The sequence below is a fragment of the Ictidomys tridecemlineatus genome, chromosome 5 (assembly GCF_052094955.1).
Source record: "Ictidomys tridecemlineatus isolate mIctTri1 chromosome 5, mIctTri1.hap1, whole genome shotgun sequence".
Classification (NCBI taxonomy): Eukaryota; Metazoa; Chordata; class Mammalia; order Rodentia; family Sciuridae; genus Ictidomys; species Ictidomys tridecemlineatus.
In genome coordinates, this window is record NC_135481.1 from 112190765 (window position 1) to 112209632 (window position 18868).

An 18868-nucleotide genomic window follows, 5' to 3' on the forward strand; every position below is an offset into this window, starting at 1 on the left:
AAAAGAAGGCCATTATTTAGGAAATGATTGAAGAGTTTCTTCCAAACTGGCCAAAAGAGTCCTTCTCTTTGAACTCTGGGGGTTTAAGAATGCTGAGCACCCAGTCTGCAGATTTTTTTTCTGTTGACCCGCTGTGGTCAAATGAGAGTGGAAGGGTGGAAAGAGTTTCTTCTCTTCATAAATTCAGTAGCTCAGCTGGGTCCAGGAGAGAAAAGAAGCTAAACAAAGGCCGGCTGCCATTGCCGTTCTCCAACAGCCTCATCGTCCCGCGGACGGAACACTCATGACTCAACTTCCTTGGCTGGGCCCCGCCCGCAAGCCAACAGACATGACAGAACCACTCCAGACCCAAGACGGGGGGTGAGGGACGGAGGGAGACGCAGAGACGACCAGGACACCAGGCTTTAGTCAGGAGGGTGCAGACGCATTTCTGCCTGAGGTAGATGGTGACAAATGCCCCCAAAGTGGCTCAAGCAAACCATCTGGGGAACTCAGGGAGGCAGGAGGTGGCAATGGGTTTGGGACAGGAACAGTGAGGCCCTAGGAAGGCCTCGTAGGAGAAGCTGCATGTGGGTTGAGTCATTGAGGATAAGGACAAAGAATGGCATTCTTGGTGGCCTCGGACCTCAGACGGGTCCCCTCTGGAGGAGGAAGGCTGTGCCCTGCGGTACTGGGTGATTTCTGGCCCCTCAAAATTCACAAGTTGAAGCCCTAACCCCGAGTACCTCGGAACGCGACTGCATTTGGAGAGAGTCTTCAAAGAGGTATTAAGCTAAAAGGAGGCCCTTAGGGCAGGTGCCCTTCTCCGTAGAGGACATTTGGACACACACATGCACAGGGAGAAGGTGAAGTGAAAACTCAAGGAGAAGACGGTCAGCCAGAAGCCACGAGGAGCGGCCCAGCATGGCTCCTTCCCTTGCTGCCCTCAGATGGAACCAGCCCTGCGGGCGGCGCCTGCATCCTGGGCTTCTGGCCTCCAGAAGACGAGGCGATGGACGTGTGTGGTTAAGCCACCCAGTCTCTGGTACTTGGTCATGGTCACTCCAGCAAACAAACACATTCCACGGGCCTCCCAGGCCCGAGCGCCTCCCCCACAGGAGGCACTCTCCAGGCTTCCAGAGGGAAGGGACAGCCTGGTCCCTTGCTGCCCCCAGGGTTCTTGTTGACAAGACCCTATTAGCATGCGTGTGGCTCTCAGGGCTTGATCTTGGAACCCCACATCCTCTTCTTCATGGTCAGGAGGCTGCCCTGGAATGTGACCTGGCGAGCCTTCCCTCCTCACGAGAGCCAAGCCGGGACGCACCGTCTCCTGCTGTCTTGAGGACGCTCTATCTTATTAACCCATGCGTGGCTTCTTGCCTGCGAAAGTCCCCGAGACTCCTGCCTGACTTTTGCACCTGTGGAAGGAGATAATGGTGGCAGCCACCTCTATTCAATCTGACCACTACATTTTGAGCTTGAATGTGGAAAACACGGAGCAGATGGTTCACACCGAGGATGAAGCTCGGCCTGTCCACGCAGCACATCAGGAAAGAATTTCTGGGAAACCTAGGCCAGGGGCCCCACTCTAAAGCGTTGTTTTATGCCTCATCCCAACAAAGCCACCTAGATTATAAAAGGTAAGATGGAAGCACCCCGTCAGGAATCCCAATGTTGTAGATCTGAGACTCCGTGTGGGGCACTATTCTCCCCACTGCTGGGCCACAGTGAGCATCTGAACTCACTTGGTGCCCAAGGCCATTGGGCTCTGAATCCCATCTCTTTCCACCACACAGCACTGGCTTGGGGCCTAAATGCAGCCGTTGGTCTTTATTCTCATTCTACAAATGGCCTGCTGGGTCCATCTTGAGCAAATCATATCGCATGGCATCTCTGGTCTCCAGATTTCTCATTTAAACTATAAATATCCTTCCTCTGTGAGGCCCCCTTGAATCTCTCGGGCAGAATTAGTTGCCCCCTGATACTTGGTCATGGCAGCCACACGGTGGTCTCTGCAGGAACTGGCCACTCCACCTTCTGAAGCTCCTTGCATGAGGCAGGGTCAGGTTGGCCCAAGCCCAGCCTTGGCACTCCCCTGCCCACAGGGACAGCTTCGAGGGATCTACCATGACCTCCGATCTCGTCTTCAACCCCCTTTTGCCAGAGAAGATGAAGTTTTATGGTGAAGACTCAGTCATAGGGGCTGGGGTAGTGGCTCAGTGGTAGCCCGGGCGAGGCCCTGGATTTGGACCTCAGCACCATATAAAAATAAATAAGTAAAATAAAGGTATGTTGTCCAACTACAACTAAAAAATAAATACTAAAAACGAAAAATTAAAAAAACCTAATCATAGTCTGAAAAAGTCCCAACTTTGTTCTTCTGAAGTCAGAGTAGGAGGCCTCCGACACCGAGGGCTCCCAAGGGCCACCTAGGGAGGGATCATGACATGGTGCTGCACAAGGCAGTCAGAGAATTTTAATTCACTCACCCAGAACGTTCCCTGGGGTCTAAGCTGCGGGGCCAGGCGCACAGTTGGCTTCTTAGAACCCGGGGCGGACGAGCCCAGGGACAAGGCTTCTCTTGGTGCCCATCTTCTCCTCACAGAGGGCAGCCTCGACCCACGGCCACAGCCTGCGCTCTGACCCAGGCCAGCTGTCCTTTAATCACCTGCTCTTTGTCCCAGGGAGAAGAGCCACGGGGAGCTCTTCCCCACCTGCTGCTGGGTGGGCTGCCCTTCAAGGTTTAAGCACACCACCACCTGGGACCCCCAGTCGGCCAGATGTCCTGGGGTGTGGCTGGAACTCTGACAACCCTCCTTGGACCCAAGTCCAACGTGTCACCTGGGATTTTATGGAAACTGTCTATTCACAAAAAAATGACCGGAGCAAAGGCTCAGGAGTGGAAAAGCAAAAGAGAAAATGGAACAGAGACAAGAGATCAGACCAAGGAGCTCCCAGAGGCCCGGCTCATGCTCAGCCTCCTCCTTTCTCAGGCGCGGGATAGGAACTAGGTCCTCTGTACACGGATCTGCAGACTCAGCAGATTCAGCCAACCACAGATCAACTCTCCTCCAGGCAGGGCAGGGGGGACCGAGGCCAGACAGTTCCCAAACAAGGCAATAACACCTGTGTACAAGCGTCTCCATTGTATTAGGTATTCTAAATCATCTGGAGAGGATCTAAAGGACCCGGGGGATGTGCGTAGGTTACATGCAAATACTGTACCTCTTTACAGAAGGGGTTTGAGCATCCACAGATTTTGGTAGCCGAGGGCATCCTAGGAACAGCCCCCGTGGATAATGGATACCAAGGACAACTGTATTAAGCAAGGGGTCCTGACTGAGTCTTCAGTCAGTTTACAAATGTCCATCAAGCACCAGTGGTGGGCCAGGCACTAGAGAAATAGCAGGAAGCCAGGTAACATCTTTCCCCTTCATGAAGGAGACAGCTAAGAAACGGAGCAGGCAGAAAACAGACAAAGACACACAAGACAGCTATTAGCCAGGGGTCTCCCAGTGTGGACTCCAGAAGCGTCAGCATTACCTTAAGCCCAACCCAAGACCTACTGAGTCAGAAACCCAGCAGTGGGGCCCAGTAATCTGTGTGTGAGGTCCCAGATGATTGCACACATGTCCCTGCTTGTGATACACAGTGACAAACTTGTAATTGGGAGTGGCATTGTTTTAGACAGGGTAGTGAGGGGAGGGCTCCTTAAGGTGTTGGCATCAGAACTGAGCTGAAGCCTGGAAGAGGAGAACGAGCCAGCAATGTGAAGAGCCAGAGGACAGTTCCCAAAAGAGGGGATAGCAAGTGCAAAGGCCCTGAGGTGGGGAAGAGCCTTTGAGAGAGAGAAAGGATGCCAACGCAGTCTAGGAAGACTGGAGCATCCTACACGATGAGTGGGTCTGAAAGTCATCCCAAACCATAGACAATCCTGGGATGTTGGGACAGTCCTGAAGCCTTTGAATTCCCTAAAATGGGAAGGAGAACACTATTGAGCCTGCTCTCACAGGGCTGTTCTGAGAATAATGGACCAAACAGCATTTGAAAAAGCAAGACACCAGGGTCAAGTGGGAATTATTACAATTACGGCCATCGACTGGGGATGCAGCCACTGTACCCAGCCTCCCACAGTGAGGAGACAATAGACCTTAGGCTGGTGCCACCTGCTCCCTGGCCTCTGCCTGCTCTCTGAAGCCAAATAGGACCAAGATAATCCCAGTAAGAGAATCTGCCTAGGAGGTCTGACTCCTGGACCCTACTCTACAGGTCAATCTAAGAGGGCTCCTGGCTTCCTGAAGACTTTGTGTTTTACTCTGCTGCCTGTAAACCCAGCCCAGGCAAGGATGGGGTTCATAAAGAACCAAGTCATCTGCCATTGACAAAGTCGGAGCCCAGTTCATCCACCCACTGGGGCCCCCTTCTCAGAGCCTCAGCAAAGTGCACACCTCTGCTTGGGCTTAAGGGAGGTCTTCGACTGGGCCCTGAGAACATGGAGGTGCTATCGTTGGGAGGCAGCTGTGTGGTTAGCTCTAGAGCCACGACCAAATGCAGAATCAGGCCTCCAGTGTAAAGACCCTGTCTCTAAGGGCTGGCTGTCTGCAGTAGTGACCTTCACTGGCTCACAGCACCTGCCCATCCTGAGTGGTCAGGGAGGGAGGAGGCCTTAGAGACTGAGGTCCAGCCCCTCGCCCTGGGACAGGAAGACAGGCTCCCAGAAAGAAGGGACAAGGGACTAGAGCACCCCTATCCCACAAGCTGGCTAGAGGGCTGTGGGACCCCCACTGGCTGAGCCTCCAAACCTCCAGAATGTCCTTCTCTCACTTCTGATGTGAAAATCCTACTCAGTCCTCCGAAGAGTCACTGAAGACCAGCACGGCCACTCCCAAAGGAACCCACGCTCCTCTGAGCACCCCGTGGACAGGTGCTGGCTGCTCTCACCCATCACACCTCACGCTCCGAATCCTGGAAAGATTCTGATTAGTTACATGCACAGCCCCTCCACCCCCTCCAAACGCACACAGCCAGAGTCTCCAGGGCAGGGCTGAGTCTTGTTCATACTTAGCACTTGGCAGGGTCCGACACAGAGAAGGGCTCCGTGGATATCTGCTTAGTCAAATGGCGGCACAGCTGTGTAACACCTGTCCTGCTGGGAGGCTTCTGCCACCACTCGAGCCAGGGCTCGCCGGTGGCCAAGAGTCTAGTTTTGCTGGCCTGATGTCACTGGGCCCCGCAATTCCTACCAACCCACCCAGCTCCTGCCAAGAGACCATGAACTCCTCAGGGTACTGGCGGTGCCTGATTGATCTCTGTGGGCCCAGCATGGACCCCAAGGCACAAACGACGAATGAATGAACGCGTTCCATGTGTGGTAGTCAATTCAGGACAACGGTTCCCGTCGTACAGTCGATTTCTCTTTCTCATTTGCATTCTTCACATACAATTCACCGTGTGTGGCTTCTCCACTCATTCAGCAAATACTTCTCAGGCATGAGAAACGCCATGGTGAGCAGGACAGGACGTTCCCTCTGGGCAGAGAGAGGTTCGACCGTTGAAAACGTCCACTGACCACAGCTGCAGCGTGTGTGCCAGAGGAGAAGGTGGGATGCTGTGGTCACTTCTAAATTCTCCCTGAGTCCATCAGTCATCCAGGCAGTCCCGCCCCCTCACGCTTCATCCTGGTTACAGCATCCCAGCAGGACAGACACCTCTCATTTATCTCAGATGCAGAAAACAGATGACTCGCCTTTGTCCCCAACAGGAATGAAGCAGGGGCGCAGGGGCTGGGCTGTGTGTGTGTGTGTGTGTGTGTGTGTGTTTGCAATGTTTCATACAATCTTCCTCAAATTATGACCACCGCCCCCCTTCCCATGGGAACTGTGGAAGATGCCAATTTCATGCCGATTCCGGATGCGAAGTCTGTTCTGTCTGACCTCATTGACTCCTGGGGGACGTGTAAAGACCTGTGAAATATGTGGAGCTCATAAATCAGCTCTGGCTGGATTTCTGCAAATGTTTCAGCTTGAAGGAGAGTCAGACAGCACTGCAGAGCCCCAGCAGGACCGCCTCTCCAGCCCCAACCCGCCCGCCGTCTCCAAAGGCCACGGATGCTGGCTGCCTGGGGCAGGGGCCAGCTTTGGCTGTCCCCATCTCCCCTCTGGCCCAGTTCTGAAAAGCTGGAGGGAAATGAGAGGTCAGTCCTTGACATCTTGTCTGAGGCTCTCTGGAGGGAAGGAATCCTGTGAATGTCCTCTCTCTGCCAGCCCCCAAGGAGGTGGCCCTGAGACCCTTCCCCAGGCATGCACCTCTGCTTCCAAGACAAACATGAGCCCCAGGGTGGCCGTGGGGCTCCCAGGGTGTCAATGGCATGTGAAATAATGAATGGTGCTTTCTGGAATTGTGTGAGGAACTGGCCCTGGCTGGTGGTGGACCCCTGGGAGCCAGTATCACCCCTGACAAGGAACAGGGCCCTGGCTTAGGGGCGTAAAGTGCACTCGTCCCCACAGACTGCCCTTAGGAGAGGACAGTAGAGGTGGGTCTCTCTGCAAGTTTACCTGGCCCAAAGCTTCCTTCCCATCAGCCCCTTAGCTAGGCTCTGCGTACAACTGCATTCAACACTCACGGCGTGTCAGCGGTGCCCAGTGCCATGCCAGGTGTGGGAGAGAGTCGCTGACCATCCGTGTCATTGTGGTCCCTCTCAGCATCCAGCACAGTGAGAGGTCAGCAGGGGGTGTACTTTAAGTGAGGGGTGAGAAACTGAGTGAGGAAAGGGGTAAAGATCCCCTCTCATCCAGCTGAGTTCGATGGTGCCTCTATCCTCCTTCATTCATTATTTAACCATGGACAGTCACTTACTGAGAGCTCACTCTGCCAGACCTGTGGACCGACAGCGGACGCTGATGCAGTGTCTGTGTTCCAGAAATTACCCTGCTTGGCACCCCCTACACACTTCCCCGACTCCCCTCGTCTGCCTCTCCAGATAAGAGCACGTGGGCACCTGTCTGACCTCACCTTGGTGCACACCCCTGGGGCCGCTGAGAAAGCCACTTCCTGCCCACAAGTTCAAGGCTGGTTGCTGGGAGGAGGCTGAATGACGAGGGCCTGGCCCAGTCCACCAACACTCCCCAGTCAGTCTGATGGGCCACGACACTGGCTGGTGTGGCCCCGGTATTCAGAACGACTGGCAGCCCAAGGGAGAGGAGAAGGAAGGTGCCCAAGTTACCAGAGGCTAAAAGGGCCCCAGAGAAGGCTCTAAAGCTGCCTCTGTGGGATCTGAGCAAAGACACTACAACATGCCTGCTTTACCACAGGTAGCGCACACAGGTGGTCCCGTGAGGGGGTACCGCCTAGTGATGCCAACGCCATCTCAGTTCATGAAAGGACATGCTAAGATGGTGACACATTGCAAAACCAACTAAGGATGAGTTTCTCAGAAGCTGTCCCTGTATCCCCGCAGCTGGACTGCACCACATGTGATCCCAAACCAAAGGGGAGTTCTGCTCCCGGTCCTTCCCCTCAACTCTCCCTTCCCCACACTCCCCGCTGTTTAAGCAGCCATCAGGCACCTGCCACATGTCTGACCTCACAACCTTGACCGGGCAGACACTCCCAAGATGTGAAGCAAACAGTCACTGCTCTTAGGATTAAAGAGCCTGCAGGTTCCAGGAGGGCACTAGTAGGAGAGATGGCGCCACTGTTAGGGAGTTCAGCCTGGACCACGTGGAATATACCCTGTGCTCAGCCTCAAAACAACCCCACAAGCCGAGAATCAGGAGCCAGTCTTGTTGATGGAGCACTCCAAAGGTTTAACGCCCTGAGCCACACAGCTGCAAACAACATGGGAGCCTAATGCCCTCGCTCCCTCCACCAGCTCATGCTTCTCTCTCTGCTCCCTCCAAAATCGGCTGCTCACTCCAGCTCCTTTGGAAAACAGAGACTCACTTGAGCCTCTATTCTAACTTGAGTCTATCCAATGACAGTGACATGAAGCTGTCCTCAGCAACATCAGATCCACTGACTCATGCATGTTCTCCAGAAAGCAAATGCCTTGAGTTCACATGGTATTTTTACCTCTTTATTTCATTCCTCGAAGCACAGATAGCTCCTAATTTACTGTTTCTAGCATCATGGCTGGGGTGCCAGCGGGGTCACAGGTACCCTGAGGGCACCATTCACACAAGCAGGAGCAGAGCCGTGGAGCATCGGTACAGAAGCTACAAATTCATGTTCAGAACATATTTGAGTGATTTGACTCTAGAGCTCGCCAGTGGTGTATTCACTCCGCGAATGGCAAAATGATGTTTGGGGGGCTGGGGTGGTATAGCTCGGTGGCGGAGCACCTGACTCACACATATAAGGCACTAGGTTCAATACTCAGCATCACATAAAAATAAATGAATAAAGATATTGTGTCCATCTGCAACTTAAATATATGTGTGTGAGAGAGAGATTGAGATATATGTGTGTGTGTGTGTGTGTGTGTGTGTGTATTTGAAAAGAAATCTGCAATGAACCTCAGCAGCAAAAGAGAAGCCCCAATCCCAGCCTCTGCTTCAGCACGTCCTGACCCTTATCGAACTGAAATTTCGCATCACTGTTCATTATGTTGGCAACTGCCCTAGGACTCTCAGTAGGAACCGTGATAGTATCAACAAGAGAGCCAGATCATTTACATACCACATTGTATGAATTATTTTGAAATATCCTTCATGCTTATCACTACCTCAAAATCGTAGAAAACGTTAGGTCCGCTGCCTGAAGCCAGACATGGTGGCACCCCTATAGGTCTCAGCTACTTGGGAGTCGGAGGTAGGAGGATCACTTGAGCCCAGGAATTCAGGACCATCCTAGACAACATATAGCAAGACCCTCATCCCTAAAAAATTAAAAATAAAAAAGAAGCATTGATCCTCTTTAAGAAGCATCATACCATGCACTTCCCACTAATTTAAATAACACGTGGCTAAATAGGCTACTGGGCACCGCTCTGGTGTCTGAGGCTATTCACACCCTGGAAGGAGAGGGCCCTCTTGACTCCAACAGGCACTCTCTGCAGACCTGGTAATGCGTCCACTTTTCCAGAATCATCAGAGGCAGAACTGAAAGGTCCTGCGGTCTAAAGACCCACCTTCCACCCCTCCTCTCACGACACCCCCTGCTTTTCACAAGCAACTCACTAATTCCAGAGTGGAATATAATTAGAAGAGGCACACAAGATGGGAGCCAGGAGAAACCTGCAGTTCATTGAGAAAGTTCCCATGCTGGGCACCGGGCAGTGGCCCACGCCACAAAGGCACTTCCCCAGTGGACTCCACCCAGCACCGAGACCAGTCAGTGCAGCGGCCTCACCACGGGCCAGTGTTAGTGAGTGCAGTCAGCTGCAGCTGGGGCGGGAGGGCCTGTCTCGTGAAGGGAGAGTTGGCGTGGACCCAGCTGAAGACGTCATGGAGCAGATGGGCTGAGCCACTCGGCCTGAGCAATCCAGGTGAGGAGGAGTTACCAGAAAATCCAGACTGTCTGCACACAAAAATGATGTCCCCTAAAGACTGGGAAGATTTAGTGTAGTAGAACATTCTGGTGCTGAAGGGGAACTTGAAAAATCACCTGGTCCAGGAAATTTTGTGTGTGTGCCATGAACGTGCCTTGCAGATAGATGAAGCCCATGGACAGACGCCCACACACACTCAGAATGATGTTCTCAAGAGTGTGAAGTAAAATTCATAGGTTACAAAGGAAACCTACTCTAGGGAGAGACAGCTATCAAAATATCTTAGAAAGCAAATGTGTGATATAGTATACATGTGTGATTATATTTCTCTCTCTCTCTCTATATATATATATATATGTGTATATATATATATATATATATATATATATATATATATATATATGTGCACACATATAGACATACATACATTTCTTCAGTAAATTCAATCACAAGATTAGGCAGCAGACCTAACCATTTTCTATAATTTCGAGGTAGTGATAAGCATGAATGATATTTCAAAATAATTCATACAGTGTGATAGGTAAATTATCTGGCTCTCTGTTGATACTATCACGGTTCCTACTGAGAGTCCTAGGGCAGTTGCCAATATAATGAACAGTGATGCGAAATTTCAGTTCAAAGTTAATGGGGAAAATATGAAAATAAACCCCCTGAATTATATCTACAGAACCCAGATTAAGAACCCTCATATAATACTATCACTTCTTTTTATAGATAAGACTACTTAGGCCAGAGAGACCAAGTGACTTTCATAATGACACACAGCTAGTAAACAGCAAACCTAGAATCAAAGGGCAGTTTCTACACCTGTTTTATCTGTTCCCTTTACCACTTCAGCATGCTGCCTCTGCTTAGGTTTAAAATAATTCCTTTTGGGTTTTTGTTTTTTAAACAAAAGTAATACATTCTTCCAACAAATTCAAGCAATACAGGAATTACATTTAAAAACAACGTTTCTACCTCTCGTTAAACGCAGTCCTACCTGATGATATATGGACAGACTAAGGTCTTGAACTCTAAGTGTGATCCCTGGACCAAGAGCATCCTGTCGGTTGGGAGCTGTGAGAAACGCAGAGCCTGGGACCCCAGACCCCTCCAGTGGGAATCTGCATTTCCTCTTGGTCAACTTCCTGGAGTCCTTTCTCTGCTGAGTGCTCCTTGGAAACACAGACTGATTTCAACTGCTGCTGCCCAAGTATGCAAGACTCCAACCCTCGACCCCTGCAAGACAGGCCCTGTTTAAGCCACTTCCTGGGGGAAAGAATAGACACCAGAAGAACAGGACTAGGGCTTCGAAAGAGGCAGAATAACAGGAGTAGGAGACGTCCTAATGGGATGAGGGAAAGAAGGGAAACAATAAGGCGAATAACTAATCTGTGAAGCCCTCACCATGATCGCATGGAGGTCAGCAGTGTTAGCCCTGTTTACAGATGAAAAAACGGAGGTTAAGAGAGGGTGAGCCACTGCTCACATCCCAGCCCACGACAGGAAACCCTGAAGCAAGAAGGTTGGCCACCCAAGCCTGCCAGGCCCAGCCCAAGGACAATTGAGCCCCTGTCTCAGGCCGGGGTCCCGTTTCCTCTGGGGCCTGCTGGGTTGCAGAGACCTCAACAGCTTAAAAAACCAACCCTGGGGCTCCGTGCTCTCTCCTCAGGGGTGAGCCTGATGCTTGGGTTTCAAGTTACAGCTCAAGCTGGAAGCCAGGACAGAGAATATGGAAAGAAGAAAAGTGGAGGCCTGTTCTTCCCTTCTTCGTCTAACCACAGCCCTACCCCACGGGGCCTGAGGTTTCTACGGGCTCTTGGCTTTGTCTTATCCACTCAGAACAAATGCCACATTGGACCAACTTCCCATGGATTTGTTTCCCAACTTAAATAAACCCACGCTTTACTGGCATCTTGGAAGCAGATTCTGAGCGAATTCTCCTCAAGGCTTGGGGGGCCAGGAGTGGGGGTGCTGCAAAGGTGGGTATGTTCTCAGCTCCGTTTTAGGTCATTTTAAAGGTTTTAAAACATTTGGCCACCAGGACATTGTCAGACCCTATGAATCTTTCCATGTTGTCATCTCAAGATCACAGCGGCCTCCTCCGAGAATCCTTCCAGTTAGCATTTCCTGGGTGATTCCCTGCAGACACTGGGCAAAGCGTTTTCTTGCATTACCTGTGAGGCAATGTTATACCCATTTCACAGATAAAGAAACACAGCCCCAGGTCTTAATAGGGAGGAAGCAACCAAACCAAGGTCAGACTCAAGACCTGACTTCCAAGTTCCAGGCCCCTCCACCCCAGGAGCCTTCCCGTCTCTTCCTCCTCTGGTGCCATCTTAGGAATTTAGTGCCACCTTAGATTGTACCATACGGCCTTCCTTGACCACAGCTCTTAAGAGAGCACTACGGCATCCCTCTTTGTGCCTAGGCCAGGGCCTGCCACCATCGAGGTGTTGTATAAATATCCATTGACTAAATATTGGCTGTCTGTCAGGAAAAATAACCCTAGAGAAAGCCTCAGACTGACTCCAACCATCTTCCAAAGGATCTGTGTGTGTTACCCCCAGCCTGCTTGGACGCCCTGATCAACAACAACGACAACACATTTTCAGACCAAATGGGAAAATAAAGATACTGCTTGAAATTTTGCAAATGGCCAAAGGAATCTCTTCAGTCCCTGCTGAGGCCCGGCTCTAGCAAAAAGGCTGCTTGCTTCCTTAGCTGCAAAGCAGCTCATGGGCCTTCCTGGGGGAGTGCCGAGGTCTGCCCCTGAGCCAAGCTGGTTAGCAGAGCCAGGACTTGGAATGTCCACCCAGAGAGATGACAGCTGAGCCCCAGAGGGGATAAGCAGGCAGGGACGAGAGGCAGCCACTCAGGACTGGGTCTGGGGGGGGGGGGGCGTATTAGAAGAGGAAGGATTCTGAGTGCAGATTCAAATCTGAGGCATCCCAGGCTCAGAAACAACTTCCAACTCTCGGACCTTCCACATGAACGCGCTGAGCCCTCGCTGTCCTGCTCCCAGATGGCTATGCAGCCAGCCCAGGACTCTGTGTGTTTTGGCTTTTGCCTTTATCTGCGTCCTGGTTGGTGACACTTCCCTCCTGCGGCCCTTTCCTTCTTGCCAGTTAGTCATGCCTGTCTGGCTTCCCAGTGGGAGAATCTGGTCACCAGATCTCCTAAGGGTTGAAAATGCGAGGGAGACATTCCAACCAGCCTTGAATCCCATCGCTCTTGTAGCGTTGAGCACCCTCAAGCCAAGATACCATTTTCCTTAATGATACAAAATGTTCTTGGCTTATGGATTGGGATTCTTGGGTCACTGTTTCCTGTTTGCAAACATGTCACAAGTGACCCACTTTTGTGTCTGGGGGCGTGGGGACTCGAACCTGAGGTCAAACTTTGCTCTAGAAGGATCAGGGTCTAGTTATCTCCAAAGTGAAACCCAAAACAACAAAATCAAGAAGGAAACTTCTAGCTGGGGGCGGTGGCACATGCCTGTAATCCCAGCGGCTCCAGAGGCTGAGGCAGAAGGATCGTGAGTTCAAAGCCAGCCTCAGCAACAGTGAGGTGCTAAGCAACTCAGTGAGACCCTTCTCCAAATAAAATACAAAATAGGGCTGGGGATGGGGCTCAGTGGTCGAGGGCCCCTGAGTTTAATTCCGGGTACCCATCCCCCCTGCAAAAAAAAAGAAGCAAACCTTGAGACATGGGGACCCAGGGCTCTGCCTAACCTGCAGGACTTGTGGGAATAGGGCTCACTCTACTGTGGACACAGGGCAGTAGAGTGAGCCCTGTTTTTTTAAAGTGGGTTTGAAATTTAGCAAAAGTGAGCCAGAGGGAGAGGATGTCCTTCTGCTTCCTCACTGCAGACTCTCTCATACTTTATGAGAAGAAACCCAGGAATGGTAAAGGCAAGAGACCAAGAACCCTGCCTAGAAATGTTCACCAAACACTCAACTGGGTTGGATGGAGTTTCTCGGCCTGTTACCAGCTTACAGAAAAATAAGGGGTGCAGAAATAGATTAGATCATTTACAGACCATCTCAAGAGCACCCTTAGCCAAACCCCACTGTAGGAGATACTCCAGACAACAACTGGTGTCCTCAACAAGGACGTGGCAGGGGAGCAGGCAGAGGGGACAATATCCAGAGACTTAGCAACAAGGACCCCGGTGGATTTGGGGTCTGATTTGATCAAGTCAAAAGGATAAAGACATCAGTGAGACAACCAGGGAAATCTGCCCACCACCCCGATGTTTAAGGATGAAAAGGGGTGACTGCCAGCTTGCCTAGGAGTGGTAATGGTATTGTGGGTTTTGAGGGAGTCTTTAAGATATTTTTGTAAAGAATCTTTTATCCTGTAGAGATAATTCTGGAATAGTTAAGGATGGAATGATACGGTGTCTGGTATCTGCTTTAAATTGAAGCACTAAGTGGAAGGTAAAGAAGAAAGGAAATTGTGCTTATGTGGATCACCACTGAACTTGGGTGGTAAATAGGTAAATGTTCATTAGATTCTCACTACTTTTGTCCAGTCTTAACAGAACAAAAATTTTCATGAAAAAAAAAAAAAGCAAAAATCTTGCTGTTAATTCTGGCTTCAGTACTGGCTCTGTGAGTGCCCTTGAATGAGATTTTACTCCACTGAGCCTCCGTTTTCTCACCCAGAGCCTGACCAGGTTCAGATCCAGGCTCAGCCCCTTACTCACTGGGTGACCTTATGTAGGTTTCTTAACTTCTGTGCGCTTTGATTTCCTAGTCTCCAAGGGCATGGTGTGTGAGAGAGTCCTCGGTGGTTCTGAGGACACAGTGCATTGGTTCTGAGGATCCTGGACACGAAGACTGTGCATGTATGTGTCAGCGTCTTACTGGGGCTGCTATTGCTGTTGCTATTTATTATTTTTGTCAAGATAAAGAGAAGATTCCTCTGGAGATACCCTCCTCTCCAAGAGCAAACAAGGCTCCAGAAATGTTTCCTGGTTCTCCCAACTTCCCAGTTGCTGGTCCATTGCTTCTTCCACAGTTTCTCTCTCTGGACAGTGACAATTCTGGACAACCCTCGTTGTCTTTCCCCCACAATCTCCTTTCATCATCTTCCAGCCTGTTCCCAGGCCTCCTCTCTCCCATCCAGTCCTGGAAGGAAGAGCTGATAGAGAGAACTTTCCTTCCCACCCTTCTCCGGCTCTTGGCCCCCTGACGCCACCTCTTACAATGCTCAGAGGGACCTCAGTGGGCTGGTTTGAAAGCCCTCTGTAAACCAGGAAACCGTGGGGTGGAGTGCAGGGAAGTCAGAAAGAACTCGGGACTTATGAATACATAATGCTGAACTTTCTGGAAATGGATGGGCCTGGTGCCAGTCCTCACTAGGGTTCCTAGATTGTATTCTTCTTACAAAAGGGCCATTATGAAGGCTCTGCATCTCCCGTGTGACAGGTTCCGAGCCACCAATGGTATGACGTCACAGGGACCAGGAGATGAATAGGTGGCCCAGCCACGTGCTCATTGTCCGGGGCCTTGGAACCCTGGGAGGAGGTGTGTGGGAGGCAGGCGGACATTCCTGAGAGCCCCAGAACAGAAAGCGGGTTGGTGGGATGGCCCAACACATAAACCAGAACTGCCTGCCCCACGACTACCCCCAAAGCTGGAGGGTCCAGAAAGTGTCCGCCCCGCTTCCTCTCCTCCACCTGCACACATGCAGGGGCTGGTGACTCTGCAGATGTGGCCCCAGTGACGTCCTTCTGGAAGAGCAGCATCCCCTCCCCCACTGTCTCTCTCTGCTTGTCTTTGGGACCATTTCTTTTCCACCGATGGGAAAGGTCCTATCATCTAGTCAGGAAGCTGCAGACTGGTGGTCAGAGCAGCTGGACTCACGTTCTAACTTGCTGGAGTCCATGTTCGTCTTCCCATAAAACGGAGAGACTGGAATTAAAGGTTGTTGAAAAGTCCCTTCCGGTTAGGATGGTCTCTTGCTCTGTTGCATGTTGGAAGTAAGTAGGGAGCCACCTTCTCCACCAAGGCTGAAGAGTGCCAGCTGACCATGTCCCCACACTCCTGCCCTTCACACACTCGACTCCTCAAGGTCAAGCTCACCTCCCTCTCCCCTCCACCTGCACCTCTGCCCTCTCTCTCACATACCATGCCCTTGGAGACCAGTAAAAATGCAGAAGTTTGGGTTCAGGTAAATTTAATTTTCCCTTGGAGCTCTGAAGGGTGCTTGTTTGCACAATACTTACCTGTATTCAAATGGCCAAGCACCGTCATTCACATGGGCGCACTGAGGACATTATAAATTCATCAACACAGTCTAATGATTGGGCTCAGCCCAACCCTCCAGAGCCCTGAAACCAACACAGATCTCATGAAGGAGACTAATGATTTCCCACAGTTTGAGGGCATAGGGAGGAACTATTAGAAGTTCAACTCACATTTATTTTTATCACATTCTTTCATGTGTTCTATGTCTTGCATGTGCTTTTTAGTTCTCAAACCATAAGGTATAACAAGTATGTCTGTCATTGATAAATGTGCCTATAACAGGGGTCCAGGGTCAAAAAGAGGTGACAGATGAGCGCATGATCCAACAAGTTGGAGCCTTCACTACAGTCCACCTCCCAAAGCCCGAGGAAGTTACAAGATTTTAGACTGACCACAGCCAAGGGGACCAGGGAACATTCCAGATAACTCCTCCAAGGCCGCACTGACCAATACACCTGAGACTCTGTGGGGCACTGGTCACACCCTGGCCAACTCCCCTGGGGCTCCTGGCATACGCGTCCACTTCCTCCCAGAGTTCCCATTAGTGAGGCTTCCTCAGGCCACAGGAACCTTTGTGCCACCCAAGGAACCCACTTTCTTCCCAGAACAGGTGGTGTGTTATCCCTCAGGACTTCTACTGTAGGAGTCCATCAGAGTTCTGGCCCTTTCTAGAACTCTCTGGGATTCACTTACTAAGGTTGAACAAATATATTTGTTATTTAGTTGAGAAAATATGAGCTTGACCTTAAAATATATAGGAAATAGGAAGGAAGGGAGAAAGGCAGGGAGGAAAAAGAAAAAAGAAACTGGCTGTCTGGAAAACTGTGAAGCCAGCCAGGCTGAGCTCCCCAGGGACAGGACCCAGAGACACAGGCTGCTGGAATAAGCCGAGTCTGTGGAACAGGCCACTGTTGTACGAGAACTTTGCATGGCGGCCAATGCCCCCGGGATGGACTCACTGCAGGCAGACGGTGCCTTCAGGAAGGCGTAACGGAGAGAATGGAGAGACGCGACCACTCACCCACACACTGGTTGCCTTCGTCCATCTGGTATCCAAAGCGGCACACGGGAGGCCTCGAAATCGTGGGGTAGTTTGAAGCTGATACCGGTGGGGCAGCCGCTGGGTAGGGACCCGAGTAGGGGGTCGAATAGGGATTCGAGTAGGGCCCTCGGTACACCGGGTTTGTTCGGGGGATGCATAAATACCCGCCATTCTGGTTGACACACATCATGTCGCCTCGGCAGGCCTCGGGGATGGTCCGGCATTCATCAATATCTGCAAAGGCCACAGAAAGGCCAAGCATTAGTAACCCCCCTCCACAGTGGAATTTTTGTTTTAGTTTTGCATTGCTGGGGATTGAATTCAGGGCCTCATACATGATAAGCAGACGCTCTACCTCTGAGCTGCATCCTCAGACCTCACAGTGCATATTTAAGCACAGCTTTGTACCAAGCTTGATGCAAAAAAACCCAAACGTATCTCCCCAGCTCTCTTTGCAGGCACATGCTCCCAATTGCTGGCTGGATTGAATCAGATCATGATTTCAACCATATCCACAAAAACCTATACTAGCACTGCCTTCAGACTTTCCTTTAAATGAACCCCCATTTGAAACTCAAATTTCTTTTTAAAATTCTACATGCTTACAGAAATTTAAAAAAAAAAAACTCTCTCAATTAACACAAACAGAAGGTAACAGTAAAGGACTGGGGTTGTAGCTCAGTGGTAGAGAGCTTGCCTAGCATGTGAGGCACTGGGTTCAATTCTTAGCACCACAAATAAAAAATGAATAAAAGTAAAGTCCACAAACATCTAAAAAATATTTTTAAAAATGAAGAAGGTAACAGTAAAAATAAAAATATAACCATTAGAATAGTGTTTATCTGTGGATGTAAAAACATGTTAGGTAATCTCGTCAGCACACATTACACTCTGAAATCATGGGGATAAGCCAGTGAATTGTCCCCACTTCTATTCCACATAACAGACAAGCAGGAGAGAAAGAGGTTTGCATGAAGAAAGACCAGGTTTGACTCCAGGTGTAGTGGCGCACACCTATAATCCCAGGAACTCCGGAGGCTGAGGATGGAGGATCCTAAGCTCAAGGCCAGACTCAGCACATTAGTAACAAAAATAAAAAGAAAGACAAGTCTTGGCTGAGAGCTTGTGACAGGCCAAGAAAGCTCAGTCTTGGTTTTATTTATTTATTTATTTATTTAACTATCTATGTATCTATCTATTTGTCCCAGGGATTGAACCCAGAGGTGCTTAACCACTGAGCCACATTCCCAGCCCTTTTTATTTTTTATTTAGAGACAGGGTTTTCTAAGTTGTTAGGGCCTCACTAAGTTGCTAAGGCTGGCTTTGAACTTGCGACCCTCCTGCCCCAGCCTCCCAAGTTGCTGGGATTACAGGCATGAGTCACTGCACCCAAGCCCAGCCTTATGTTGAAGTCAGCTCCCATTGTGCAGTAAACAGGGCCCACTCCCAGCCAGGCTGGTGCTCAGCTTGCCATTCCTAGAAAGGGAGAGAGGGTTTTCTTAAATCAGCCTTACTATGGAGAGGACAGGGAATACCTGGACTCTGCTTCCACAGGCTGGGCCCTGTCACCAGCTTTGGAATCTGCTCCACATGGGACCAGAGGCTAGACTCTGACAGCTTGCCCCACCATCCCACCTGAGAATCCTGTGCCAACTCTCACCTCAGGAAGGGGGAATGCTGAGGCTCAGCATGCAACAGTTAAAACAGGTGGGCCCTAAAAGAGGGCTGCTGCTCCCTCTTTGTCCCTTGGAACACCGTTAAATCCAAGTGTGGCTCTTTAAATCCAAGTATAAGCCTAGATTTCCCAGGGCAGGTTTTATTCCTCCATCCTCAACCTCTTTCAAGCTGTGCACTGGTTAGCCAACGTGAGCTCAGGGAAGACACACGATTTGGCCAAGTTAAATATAAGCCAAACTCTGCACACGGTAGGTAGGGGAAAGGCAGGACAGGGGCTGCCTTATTCTTCTCATGCAGCCTGTTCTCCATTCACAGCACGCTGTTCTACACTGGGAATGTCCTTCCCCCCCAGGCCCTGTCTTAAGCTGCTCCTTCCCCCTGGAATGCCATCTCGCAGATCCTATTCACCCATCAATACCCATT

At 50.6% G+C, this 18868-nt stretch overlaps 1 protein-coding gene across 3 annotated transcripts in view; it reads right to left on the bottom strand.

Annotated features, from left to right (window-relative positions):
- Nucleotides 1-18868, bottom strand: part of Fbln5 (fibulin 5) — a 73688-nt gene that overhangs the window by 46674 nt on the left and 8146 nt on the right. For all 3 annotated transcript variants that reach the window (XM_078050729.1, XM_078050728.1, XM_078050727.1), the window contains exon 4: nt 16748-17002. In XM_078050729.1, the coding sequence (XP_077906855.1) occupies nt 16748-17002 (255 nt within the window). The remainder of the gene's footprint in view (nt 1-16747; nt 17003-18868) is intronic.